The sequence below is a fragment of the Capricornis sumatraensis genome, chromosome 16 (assembly GCF_032405125.1).
Source record: "Capricornis sumatraensis isolate serow.1 chromosome 16, serow.2, whole genome shotgun sequence".
NCBI classification, from domain to species: Eukaryota; Metazoa; Chordata; class Mammalia; order Artiodactyla; family Bovidae; genus Capricornis; species Capricornis sumatraensis.
In genome coordinates, this window is record NC_091084.1 from 58,786,054 (window position 1) to 58,800,491 (window position 14,438).

At 37.5% G+C, this 14,438-nt stretch overlaps 1 protein-coding gene across 1 annotated transcript; it reads right to left on the minus strand.

The window, feature by feature from the left end:
• Positions 1-1,201: 1,201 nt before the first annotated feature.
• On the minus strand, positions 1,202-11,671 carry LIN7C (lin-7 homolog C, crumbs cell polarity complex component). The gene is made up of 5 exons (XM_068988417.1): positions 11,633-11,671; positions 8,415-8,533; positions 8,087-8,158; positions 5,599-5,808; positions 1,202-4,826 (listed from the first exon to the last, which is right to left on the minus strand). The coding sequence occupies exons 1-5, from the start codon at positions 11,667-11,669 to the stop codon at positions 4,671-4,673; spliced, it is 594 nt and encodes a 197-aa protein (XP_068844518.1). The 5' UTR covers positions 11,670-11,671; the 3' UTR covers positions 1,202-4,670.
• Positions 11,672-14,438: the final 2,767 nt, after the last annotated feature.

The following is a 14,438-nucleotide window of genomic DNA, read 5'->3' on the forward strand; positions in this document are numbered from 1 at the left end:
CCTTGGTTTGCCTGTGTATTTTTCTGCCTTTAGAAAGTTCACTACAGTGAATTATGCCTTGTGTTGTCTAAGGTCCATCCAGCAATCCATTATCTTCAGGTCATATCCTCCCTATAAATTGCTTTTCTGATTGAACAAATCTCTTACTGGGACTTATATTCTTACAAGTTTCATTCTGAATGTGACTTCAACCCTACATCCCCCAAACTCCGCTTTATTTTAGAATTCCATGAGTTTCTTTGATCAGAGTGAAATCTGAAAATTCCTATAAATCTTGTTTACTTTCAAGCATAATTTAAAGGTTAGTTATCTGTCTTCCAGGCATCACTGGACTCCCCTGGTGGTCCACACGCTCATGCAGGGCATACAGGTTTGATCCCGGTCTAGGGTCCTGATTCGTGGTCTGATCAGGTCCTGGTCCTGATCCTTTGTTCCCTGGTCCTACATGCCGAGGAGGAACTAAGCCCGTGCGCCACAACTACTGAGCCAGTGCTCTAGAGCCCACATTCCACAAGAGAAGCCACTGAAATGGGAAGCCTGCCCACTGCAACCAGGAGCAGTCCCTGCTCTTGGAAACTAGACAAAGCCTGCACGCAGGCAATGAACACCTACAGCAACCGAAAATAAAAAATAAGAACTTGCTAATTTTAATGATTTGGCCACAATGTCTCCCTTTAGCTAATAAGGCCCTAAAGCTAGCATACACAAAAGTAACAGCAAACAAACGGCATTTACTATGCAGGCCGTTTTCTAAGGGCTTTACAGATCACGATATGGCACTTACAGGCATCCTCACTACACACGACAGATGAAGGAACTAAGGCACAGAGAGGTAACTTGCAGAAGGTCACAGTAGTGGTGAATCTACAATTTAAATCAGGGTTGTCAGGCTCTAGATTCTGTGCTCTCAATCACATGCCAGACAGCCTCTCTTAAAATAATACAACAGAATCTTTATTCTCTCCAGTTATATTTTAGGAAAGGCAAAGCAAAATGCAGGAATCTGAAGTTTCAGTCCAGTTACCACCTGAGTATGCTTTTACCTCATTTAAGTTATTGTATATATATGCTTCAGAAACACAATGATTGTGTAGTTACATCAATTTTTTTTAATCCAAAGAACAAAAATATAACTGATACAAATTTATTTTAATAAGCCTTAGAATCAGAATGATAAATGAAGTCGCCCACTGAAAAAGTGTTAAATCTATGTTGGCTACTATATTCCTTTACTTCAGACTTAAAGCATATTGTTTATTGATGCTTTTAAAAACTATACCCATACACAAATTAGTCTGGAACTTCTTGAAAATTAATGAACAAGCACTTTTCCACTACTTCATCATTATAGAACTATAACAACCTTTGAGGAAACACTATTAGTGACATTTTGGACAATAAAAAGTATAAAACCAGACTGTTAGCAAAGGAACAACAAAATATGTTAGAAAATTCATAAACATACATTTATTCAGGAAATACAATTACTAGAGTCCTTGATATTTCAATGCTCATTCCACATAATAAAATATTCACAACACATAGTCTTGTAAGTCTACACCAAGTCATGCTGACATTCTTTTCAGATAAGCCATAGCCATTTCTTCTATTAAATGCTATAATATCCACTTATATTGTAAACAAAGTACTTGAGCCAAACTATTTAAGTACTTGAGCAAAGTAACTTTCAAAAATTTAGAAGAGGAAGACAACGATTAAAAAAAAAAAAACCATCTGAATTATCAAACCCCAAAGAATGAGGCCACTATAACCTAGTATTATATTAATGGATAAAATGGCTATATTAAGACAATTCGTAATTATCAATGAAAATATTATTAAATATCATCTGCAATTTTTAAACATGCTTTCTCAAATAATAGACATTTTTGAAAGTTTTAAAGGCAAAGAGGGCAGAAAGGTGACAGACATTAAAAACTTACATTTAAGCTACTGGTAGATTTTATTTAAAAAAAAAAAAAGTTAAGTGGTAGTTACTTCCCCAATGCCAAGTACCTTTATTCCCAAAGAGATTACTAAGAAATATAACTGACCCTTACATTTGTAGCTATTTAGTAGTAGCTGTAAACTGAATTATTCTGATGTTTCCAAACAGAGTCCAGTGCAATTAGAGCATATCATAAAGGGGAAAACAAGTGGTCCTCAACCCTAGGTGTCCTTTAGAACCAGTTGGAAAGCTTCAAAAAAATAAGCATGTGGCCCCACCTCAGAGACGGCAATTTAGTTGGTACGGGGTAGGACTCAAGTGTCATTAGGCCTGCAGGGTGTTCTAATATGCAGCTAAGGTTGAGAATCAATGAGTCAACTCATTTTGAAATACCAAAACAAGTGGAAACTGGAGAGGGAAGATAACTTATATTTATAATTTACAAATCAAATACCTATTATTTACTATGTCTTAGTTATGTTCATAAACCATACATTTATAAGATGAAAACTCCCCTCATTTCCTCACTATACTAAATCACTATCATACATCTTTGCCACTGAATGACTGCATTTTTCTATGGTCATGATTTGAAATTCTTGGATACACTATGAAAACTGTATTAAAGAAAATAAACTACTGCTACTCATGCTCAACAGGAGCAAGCAAAACTACTGTATTTGGCTCTTTTAAGCTATCCATATTTTAAAAATTATAAATAAGTGCCAGCCCACACAAAGAACAGATTGTGGATTACTGTAGAAGAAACAAAAATAGCTTACTCAACTTACTAAGTTTCAACACCAAAAAAGATTTAACTTGGCTGAAAGTTCTGAAACAGCTGAGATACTGAACCAGGAAGCTGTAATTTATAATGAAATGTTGACACACCCTTAAAAGCTGCTGCAGCTGCAGCAATACTAAAATAAGACTTCTTCAGGGTTTATTTACCCTGTAATGCAAGAATACAAGCACAACAATAATATTACTGTTTTTATATGCACCAATACCTCTCTTTAATATATAAAGCTCTACAACAAATACCTCTAATAATTTTACATTTAAATTAAGTCCATAATTCTTCTACCCTACTTTGGTCTCAACATTTTAAAAACATCAATTAATTTTGGAAATATACAATTCAACAACATGATCCTATCAATAACAAGCATGTTTTGTAGTGGACTAAAAACACATTCAACCATGCAATCCAGTGTTCAATACCTAAAAGATAAATAACAATGCTGACTGACTTTTATTCTGAAATCACTGAAAACTGGAATAATCTTTTTAAGACTCACAGTGCTCACAAACATGCAGAAAAAGATACACATTTCTATTCTTCCTAAAGGAATGTCACAAAATGCCCACTCTTTACACAGTGTTGATAATTATTCTAAAGTCCTTATCTATTTCAATTCATTATTTTCTTTCTAGCACTTGTCACTTAAAATTTGCAAAAGCCAGACAAGTGTTCCTGTAAGTTATGTCTAAATATGAACCTTAACTCAATTTCTACCGTTAAAAAGACCTCAGTCACAGTCATCCACTAATAGCTGCCTTTCAGTAAAACAGTGACATCCAGTGGACAAATCAAAGTATCTCAGAATTCTCATCATGTTTGAATCATAAGAATCACGACTCTAAATCCAACAACTTTAATGTGAATGAATTCTTACTCATTTTGACAAAGTGTATGCAGATTCTTATGAAATGCATCACATTATAATTTCTATATATCTTAAACATATCTTTTTCTTACTTAGTATCAATTCTTTAAATTGAGCTATAACTCTTGAGGCTGGTGAGGTTACAAGTATTATTTTTTCTCCTTTGCTATATCCCATCACAAACTAACTGGCTCATCTCTAGGAATGGAAGGATGAAAAATAAGATATATTTAAATAACAATGAATAGCATTAAAAAAATTTGCAAAAGAAACCTAAAACTTTTTTGCATTTGTAATTTATGATATAGTTGAATATAAACAGAAAGATGTAATCAGTAATGCAAACAATCAAATTATATTCTCTTGCCTCACTGCTCAAATATTAAGAATACATATTTTAGCAATGATTGTATCAGTGTTTAAAAACTTTTATAAATCAGTACAAACAAGTATTCATTATATATTATGTTTAAATAAAAGTAAAAAACTTCCACTGTGCTGAGTTATAATTTACCATTGATTATATTATGTGTGTGTTTCACATACAAAACGCAGCAGTGATATTAACAATGAATTCATAGCGTAATGAACTGCTGAGACTATTATGTGTAATTTCTTGGAAAAGCATAAAGAAATGTTACAGGTTAAAGAAAAAAAAAAGAATGGAGAACTGTTCTTTTTAAATAAGCAAATAAAGAAAACCTTTTTTCCTAAAAAAAGATTTAAGAATGTAAAAGTACATTTTAATATTAAAAAAGCATTTTTAAAAATCTATAACAACTTTATGACAAAATCTGCATTTGTTGAAAAAGGCCTGTAAAAACAGCAGGACAGAACTGCCCTCATTACCTTTTTACTTTTTCTTGTCAGAAAAAAGTGTATGCATCTCTGGAACCATAAATGATGTTAAAATAGGTATTTATAAAATGGCAAGGAGGATTTCATGGGAAGTTTGTTGTTGTTTTTACAATCATTGGCAACGTGGCCATCAGTAGGTCACAAGTGAAACTTTCTAGCTAAAAGCAAAATGGAATCTAAAGGTTTTAACTGCATTAGGTCTGTTGCCTGCGTTTTGCTGATCGCATTTTTTCAAAGCGTGACTCCATTTCTTCCAAGACCTTGGGTGTGTACCGCACTACTAATTTAACCTTTCCTTGCGCTGCTTTCAGCAGTTCGACAGCTTTTTCATGATGCTCTCCTTCAACACTCTACGAAAAAACAAACCACAGACAGAAACAAAATTAGTACCTAGGTTTTGTAAATAACTCAAAATGAAAAATGTTTAAAACCCATACAAGTAAAAAATGCTAATGTTATAGCATTTCAAACTATAAACCTATGAAATAATCCTGCTTAGTCACTTTAATCAGTGTAAAATTGTCTGCTAAATCATATTCTGTCTGCAGTCCAGGAATTGGTTTTTAAGTTCCAAATACCTAGCATTATCAATCTACATGCCCTATTATTTCACTAGGTCAGAAGTAAATCAAGCAATTGCTATTTGATAAAGTTAAACCGAGGAGAGGCTTTCGATTCAATGTACTGCTTTAACTACTAAAAAGCTTAATAACTTCATAAAACTTACACTACGCACTGCTAATTTACATTAGAAAGAAGCAAAACACACACAAAGTGCTTCAAAAAGTATCACTCCACTAAAGAGCAATGCCTAAGAGTCTTCCAAGGGATTTCTAAACTACAAAGCTTCTTGGTCTTTCCCTGCATCTTGTTTCTGACTTTCCTGGTGGCTCACATGGTAAAGACTCTGCCTGCAATGCAGGAGACCTGAGTTGAATCTCTGGGTTGGGAAGATCCCCTGGAGGAGGGCATGGCCACCCACTCCAGTATTCTTGCCTGGAGAATCCCCACGGACAGAGGTGAATGGCAGGCTACAGGCCATGGAGTCAGAGTCAGGCACGACTGTTTCTATAACTCAAATACACCCCCAAGTGGTCAAGCAGAAATAAAATGCATCCCTACCACTCCATTAACAGAAAGGAGCTGATCTCCTCGCTTGAGGCCCCCATGTCTATCAGCAATTCCACCTGGAATTATTCGAGAGATGTAGATTGGAGAGTTTTGTTCTTTGCCTCCCATAATATTGAATCCAAGGCCTTCTTCTGTTTTTGGTAGCTCAACAACTCGAGGATGGGAATGCCCTTCGCTGGCAGCAAATGCAGCAACGGTAGCCTGAAAGAAAATTTTACACGTATTTAAAAAAACACATCACTCTTTTGTCCCTTTTTAAAAACCACTTTTTCTTCTTTCTTTTTTTAAATTATGAGGGTATGGTAACATCATAATTTACAGCAGATTTGAAAAATACAGAACCAAGTTACATACAGTCCCACTGCATTTTTAAGTAGATTTTTAGTTGGAGTTTCAATATCAAACTCTCAAAAATTAATACAATGATAGAAAAGTAGGAGATAGTAGACCTGAAAAGCACTATGAACAGATTCAACATAAGATTTATACAATTGTCACACAACTGCATAATACAAATTATATTCAAGTTCCCATAGACTATAAACCAGTAGACAACTGAAACATATCCAGGGACATAAAACAAAATAGAAAAATTTCATGGTCTAAAGGTACTGAAATCATAAGAGTGTGTTCTCTTATCACTGCGGAATCACAGTGATACTGATAATTAGAAATCAGTATCAAATTAAAAACCACTTTTGAAGTATTTTTGATGTCTGAATGTCCATAAATTCACTGACAGTGAAGCTAAGCTAAGTAGATGGTGTTTTTAAGAGGACAACTGGAAAGCTTACTCTGGGATTATGCAGAAAGTGCTGAGGTAGTTCAGGTCACTCCTGGTCCTTCCTGTGCCCAGAACTTCTGTGCAGTGCTTGGCAAGCAGGCCTTGCCAGGAAGATGAACGCTGTGCACACTAACAAGGAGAAGCCCCTCTCCTCATATTCCACCAACTGTGGGGCATTTGGGGCAGCACAACCCATGTGCGTAACCTAAACGTAGGCAGGTGTCCTTTTACGCAGTCATTCTGGCTGCTGTACTATTTGCACTGTATATTAACCCATACAGAGCCACATCTTTCAAGTTTAGACTAATTCAGAGGAATTCTAACACAAAGTTGAGGACTTGGGTTTCATTTTGCTTTTAAATGTAATTAAGTAATCTGGTACTATTTCTTTGTGTATTAAATCAGGGTATATGAGAAACATGGGAAGAAAGAGAGAAAATCAAGATTTGCTGAATACTCCAAGCTCTTAAACAGGCTTCATTTTAGAGATAATGGAACAAAGGCTCAGAAGTTCAGGAGGCTGTGAAAGTCAGGAATTAAACCCAAGTTTTAATTGTTTTTTCCCACTCTGTCAAACAATACCCACAAGACTCAACAGAGAATTCAATATTGCCTTTTGTGAAGCAGTTAACTATCAATGAATAGTTACCTGCTAATGACTAGTTTCAGTATAAGTCACCTACTACTGACAGAAACTTATTCCAACCCACATATGATGAGATGGCTAGAAAGCATCATCGCTTCAAAGGACATGAATCTGAGTAAACTCCAGTCAAAGGACATGAATCTGAGTAAACTCCATGAGATAAAGGAGGACAGAGAAGCCTGGTATGCTATAGTCCATGGGGTTGTAAAGAGTCAGACACAACTTAATGACTGGACCACCACCACCACATATGATGGACAGAGATCAATGCTTGAATTATTTGAGGAAAACACTGGTACAGAAAAACACATAAAAGCTGCCACCTGTAGCTCTGAGGAGGTAACCTCCTATTTGAAGAGTTAAGGTTAAGGAGAAAGTGAATGGCAACATAGGGGAGTACCTCAGATCTACCATTTAACTATTTGTGTGATCTGAAGCAAGTAATCTAATTTGATGCTTCCTCACCAATAAAATGAGACTAATAATCCATACCTCAGAATTTTGATGAATATTTACATAATGATATATATTACCTACAGCAACCACATATTATATATATGTATTATTTGTGTGCAAATATATTTTAATGTGTCATCTAGATTGCATAACAGAGAAGGCAATGGCAACCCACTCCAGTGCTCTTGCCTGGAAAATCCCATGGACAGAGGAGCCTGGTGGGCTGCAGTCCATGGAGTCGCTAAGAGTCAGACTTCACTTTCACTTTCATGCACTGGAGAAGGAAATGGCAACCCACTCCACTGTTCTTCCCTGGAGAACCCCAGGGACGGGGGAGCCTGGTGGGCTGCCGTCTATGGGGTTGCACAGAGTCGGACACGACTGAAGCGACTTAGCAGTAGCAGCAGACTGCATAAAATGTGTTTGTAAAGCCAATTAAAAAATCCTACTTTTCAGTAATGGAGTTTAGTGTAACTTGAAAGGTACTATTTGTTAGTTTTTAAAATAAGTCTATTATGAAACTAATAACGTCACATTTTAAACCTCTAATTTGTGATGAATCCTCTCACTTTCAGTAAATGAAAAAAATGTACCTTTGCAGTTGCATTAGCTCTCACTTCAGGACTGCTACTGATGTCCACAGTCTCGTAGACATGTTCATATACCTGCAAACCCCAAAGTTATCACTGTGATTTCAAATCTCAAAATATAACACGCTTGAGTTCTTTTTAAAGTTAATAAATATGTCAAAATTTCAGAAAAAGTTATGCATCTTTGTACCATGTTTTTCTGTTAGAAATTCCAAAAATGAGAGGAGTGGGTTCTAAAGTTAACTTTAAGAAACTACAAACCCAAATTTCAGAATGTTATCTTACCCTAAATAACGCAAGTTTATAGTCAATTTTAATCACATTTACTTACCTCTCTTACAGCATTGCAGAATTCACTCTGAAGGACTCTTTGCAGAGCCTGAAGTTTCTGTGGTGGTACCTCTCCACTTCTTTGCAGTTTTTCCAACAATTCAATTGCTCTACAAATATCTAGAGTTAAACAAACACACACTGATAGGTAATTTTCTCTAAATGCCTCTGTAACAGTGCAGCATTTAGGATTTATTCCTCAATGGCTAACAAGAAATATAAGAACACAGAGGAAAAAAAGCCTAAGAGTATGAACTTGTGTGTGGGGGGGTTCATGTATGAAGGGTGGGAATGTAAAGACTGAGAAGAATGTTAAATTTTACAGCAGATTAGGAAGAAAAACTGATGTTGAACATGCATAAAATCTGAAAAACCGTATCTTTAAGAGACACAGGAAAACAAATATAAAGTCCTAAACGTCACAAGAAAGAACTGGAGCTCAAATGTCACAGACACATGAACATTGAAGTACTTCAGAAAAGATGACAGCATTATCAGAAGCTACTTAGTCAATAAAAATAAATTCACCTACCATCAGTAGTAACCAAAGTGCTGAGCAGTATAAAATGCTGTGTGCTAATGAAGTCACTATTTCCCAAAAGAAAACTTAATATATATGTACACACAAAAACTTTTCAATAACATGTGCAGTTAGTTACTGGCAGGAATACAATTTAAAACAATGATACAAATGAGTAAAATTAACTGGTCTGCTTTCAACTTAGGATCATCACACAGTGTTTTAATTAGGACAAGCTCAGTCAAATACATGTTTACAAAACACAAAGCAATCAGTTTGTGAGTATGGTATCAGTAACAGCTGGATGATCTTGGGCAAGTAACTTAAACTCCCTGTGTCTCTTTTCCACTACAAAATAGAAATAACAGTATATCTCCTTTATAAGAATTACATGACCAATGAAACAAAAAAACATGGTAAGGGCCGGCATGTGGCCAGCATAAATGTTATGTTACATTAGCGCCAATTAATAAGAAACATTAAGATGTTCTATACTTTTATAGAAATATATTAAGCCTGTTAGGCAGTTCTCATTGTGAAGTGTCAGGAAAAAGTGTTTTACAAATTAAGAAACTTTTACAAGATTCAGTCATGTTTCATACTATTTCTCCCCTGATTTTTTTTTTTTTAACAGTTTTTGTACCACAGGGGGCTAGAGTACTTATTATTCTAAAGTTCCTTCCCTCCTTTTGTCTTAAGTGGAAGAAATTCCAAATTTTCTATTACACTAAAGGATTGGAACTTTTCTCTTTATAGAATCAGTATGGTTGTCTTTGTTTGCAACTGGAAAATTGAAAATAAATGTAGTGAAGAAAGAAGTACATTTTTCAATTTCAGGTAATAGAAGCTTAAACTGATGTTAATCCAATGCAGGGGGAAAAAACTTCCCCTATTCTCATCTCCCACCATCAGAATAGCTGGTGAATCGGGAGTGCTGGTTCATCAAATATTCTGACCTACAAAATTATAATAAACAAGCTATATGAAAATTTCCAACTAACAAAAAATTGAAAAAGTATAAATATTCTTTACTGAACCTAAACTGTACCCAGTATGTTCTCAAATGTGTTCCACTAAATCTTGTTTCAATGTCTTTGAAGGCATTCAGGATCTTGATCATATGAACTAATTTTATACTATAGGATTGCTGGGAGAGTTTCTTAATAGAATCTGTTAAACAGAATGCTAAGTAAGAATCAGAGTGGATGTAATCTTTCTTATCCTGCTAAATGGCATCCACTAATAGCTTATCCTCAGGTTCTGAGCACTCTTACTGCAGAACTGAAATGAACTCTGAAACAGGAAAAAACAAAAAGCCAGGACTACCAAAACTAAATGCCAGAGGTGAAGCTTCACATTTTGTACTGCACTTAACAAAACAAAAGACTGCCAACATGTTAGAATTCTACAACTAGTTTTCAAAGAAAAACACCTACTCCAGTTAACACCAAACAAATCTGTTCCCATCTACAAAGCACAGTGTCATTGTGCTTGGAAGAACATGTCACAGGCTTAGGCCTAACTTAGCAAATCTTCCCAGAGTAAGCTGCTACTCTGTCAAAATGATACTTTAATTAATGGTCTGGTGGGCTGGAGGAAAACATTACCTGTAAAGAGACTTACAAATAATGAATACCACAAGGAATAAATAATGTTAAATGGGTCTGTGTAAAGATATGAGGAAAGACTCCAAAATTCAACTCTAAAAATGTATCCCTTTTTAGAGCAAAAGCTACTTAAATAGACTGTAAATGCAAATGTTAATATTTAAAGAGACTGTCAATCTCCATCTTATACTTTGTTTACTACTAGTACTCGAAATGTCTAGTTTTACTTTCTGACTCTTACTGATGACTTCTAATACAGGTGTGTCAAAAGTATACTTGAAATTATATGAAATAAAGAATTTGAGGAATAGTGGAATGCTAAAAAACTGCAACAGTACGTTTTTAGGCTCATAGTCTTACTTCACTGGCTTTTCGGTTTTTAATTACTTAGCAGAACAGGTTTTATTTTCCTTGACAGCGTGCTCTAAAAAGCAAGCAATCAACCAGTTAGCAATCGTAGGATTTGTAAAGAAGAATGCTGCTGCACTTTAACGTAATTTACAATCACTATTCCTTCCAGAACCACAGCAGGATTTTTATAAAGCACCTTCTCCGTACCCGGGAGGGACACCACAGGCAGGAAATACCCCCAATACGTATACAAGCGAGGTTGTGGTGGAAGTAATGATGGCATTTGTGCATGAGAGGGGGTTTGGTGGGAACGCGCTGCGTGTCCCGGCTGGGTGAGTGAAGGCGCGAACACTGTGCATGAACGCGTCAATACGGGCAAGGCGTGTAGTCTGTCCGAACTGGGCGTGGGATATTTGCTCAGCTTGACACGTCTCTGAACGCAAAGTAGGCCGTGCCCACCCAGGGAGAGCGTGTACAGCGTGTGTCTGCGAATGCAGACAAGTGGTGGTGAACTATGCTGTGCTCCGGAATAGTCCATGTGAACACAGAAGGGGTCTCAGGATCAGTCAAGAGCGTCAAGCCCCTCCCCGGGCCCGGCGCATCGACATCGGTGGCCACAGGCGCCAGGGAGAGGGAAAGCCTGGTTCGGGGTCTCGGAGCTTGGCCCACTCGCCCCCTTGGACGACAAGGCACTCCCCTACCTCCTCCGCCCACGTCGGTCCCAGGCTCGGCCCGACTCACCCCTCTCCAGTCGCACGGGTTCCCCCAGGGCCGCCATCTTCTCCCTCTGCCTGCAGACCCACAGGAAGTGACGACAGAGGGGCTGCGGTAGAGGGGCGGGGCCTAGCGGAGCCGGGAGCAGCTATCGCGAGAGCGGGAGAGGTGGCTCTGGGCCTCTTCGAGTCTTCCCGAGGTAGAGAGTGTGTGTGTAGTGGGCTTCCGAGGCCAGTCTTGTGCTGCACTTCAGCAGTCTTAAGATTTTGAAATCCCTCGGCCAAGTATAGTTGAAAAGAGTCCGTTTCCCGACTCTTGCCCCATTCCTGGGGATTCGAGTCATATTCTTTTCCCTTGGAGCCCTTGGTTTCACAAGGTAGAGTTTGGACTCTAGTTCCAGCTTGACTGTTTGGGGCTCTGTGAACTTGGAGTGCTCACATCGTTTTTTTGGCCTCAGTTTATCCATCTGTCCTACGTAGAAGTTCTGTGTCTGAGTTCTTAACATTCTTAAGCAATGAAACTGGGTGGTGGTTAGTTGCTCAGTCCTGTTCAACTGTTTGCAATTCCATGGACGGTAGACCACCAGACTCCTCTGTCTATGGGATTCCAGTCAAGAATACTGAAGTGGGTTGCCATTTCTTTCTCCAGGGGATCTCCTCGACCCAGGGATGGAACCTGCAGCTTCCTGCATTGGCAGTTGGATTCTTTATCCCTGAGTCACCAGGGAAGCCTCTAAAATGATGTATTAGGAATCAAGTAATATTTTTAATACATTACAGATTCTTAGGGCCACTTTTGAAATTTTCTTAAACCAAGAAAGCTTTAGTCCTTAAGTGAAATATTAATTTGCCCAGTATTTAGAGTCCAGTAACATTTATTCAAGTGCTAGTCTATGCTGATAATCATTTGGGTGCTTTCACAAACAGCTTTCCAACAGTTCATGACAGGATTGTTTTAACAACTTCCTAGTTGCCCCCATCCACTGTTTGCATTCAACATATTTTCTTCTAGTCCATCATGAATGCCACCATCATACTTTTTGTTTTCCCCTTGAAAATTTTCAGTGGCTTCTACCTTTGTTTCCTGTTTCTAAAGTTGTGTGTGTGCTCATTCATGTCCAACTCTTTTCGGGCCCATGGACTGTAGCCTGCCAGGCTTCTCTGTCCACGGAATTTTCCAGGCAAGAATACTGGGACAAGTTGCCATTTCCTACTCCAGGGGATCCTTGGGACCCAGTAATCAAACCCATGTCTCTTGTGTCTCTTGCATTGGCATGCAGATTCTTTACTACTGCACTGCTTGGGAAGCCCAAAGCTTTGTGTACTATGAGCCTAACTCATCTAACCTAATTTCTCTTTATCCCTCAAATGGAGTAGACACTCCAGTAGAGGAGGAATATTCAAAACCATGTTTTTTCTTGTTTCCAAGTCTTCATTTGTGTTTTCTTAAATGGATCACCCTTCCCCATCTCCTCTGGCTCTCTAGGCTATATACATCCTCAGACTGAACCCATCCTCCAGGGCTGTGAAGACATATCACTTCTACTAAGCTTCCCTTTTCCATCCTCTTCTCCTTATTGGTCCCTAATGGCCCTTATAGCCTGCAATAGCATTCATGTATTTATTTTTTTATTTATTGTTGTTATTATTTGTCACAGATGCTCAACAAATGTTTATTAAATGCTTAATGTCTATCAGACACCTTGCTAGGCACTAAGAATGCTATGTGGAGAAAGACAAGTGCAGACATTCAAAGATTTTCTTTTCTTCCATCCTCCAACTCCTCTCCTTTGATAACTCTATTTACATGTATATTCCCATGCCTGACATTGTTTGCAGCTCACCAATACTCTGTTCATTTCAGCTTTTCAGGGTTTCTGTTTCCTTTTTTCAGCATAAAATATTCTCTTAATCCCATCTAGTTCATTTTTCATCTCAGATATTTGTCTATTTTATCTTCAGCAGTTTGATTTAGGGGTGTGTGTGTGTGTGTGTGTGTGTGTTTGCATTTTCCATGTACTCACTTAACATGCTCAGTATTTCCTCTAGCTTCTTGAACATATGGAGTAAAATTATAAAGGCAGTTTTAATGTCTTTATCTACTAAGTCTGTCATCTGTGCTATTTCTATTGATTTTTCTCTTAATTATGGCTTATGCATGCATACTAAGTTGCTTCAGTTGTGTCCAGCTCTTCATGGTCCTGTTGACCATAGCCTTCTGTCCATGAGATTCTCCAGACAAGAATACTGGAGTGGGTTGCCATGCCCTCCTCCAGGGATCTTCCTGACTCAGGGATTGAACCCTCATCTGTTGCATTTCCTGCATTGGCAGGCAGATTCTTTTTCCACTAGCCAAACCTAGGAAGCCCATAATTTCTTGCCTCTTGCATGATTGGTAACTCACTAAATAAGTAAGGCTAAACATTGTGAAATTTACATTTGGGGGAGCTAGATATTTTTATATTTGTATAAATATCCTTTGAGATTTGTTTTGAAATGTAGATGGGACACTTAAAAATAATTTTGTTTTTTGAGGCTTAATTTTAAGCTTTGTTGAATGGAACCAGTTCAGTCTTTTGTGAAGGGCTAATTGTGTTCCCTTATACCCTTCTAAGGTATAAGGGAAGGGTAATCTAATAAATACCCTTCTAAGTTCTTTACCTCATGCCACATGAATTGTGAGGTTCTACTCTGATTGGCAGGGGATTTTCAGGTGGCATTAGTGGTAAAGAATCTGCCTGCCAATGCAGGAGATGCAAGAGATGCAGGTTCAGTCCCTCTGTATGGAAGATCCTCTGCAGAAGGAAATGGCAACCTGTTCCAGTATTCTTGCC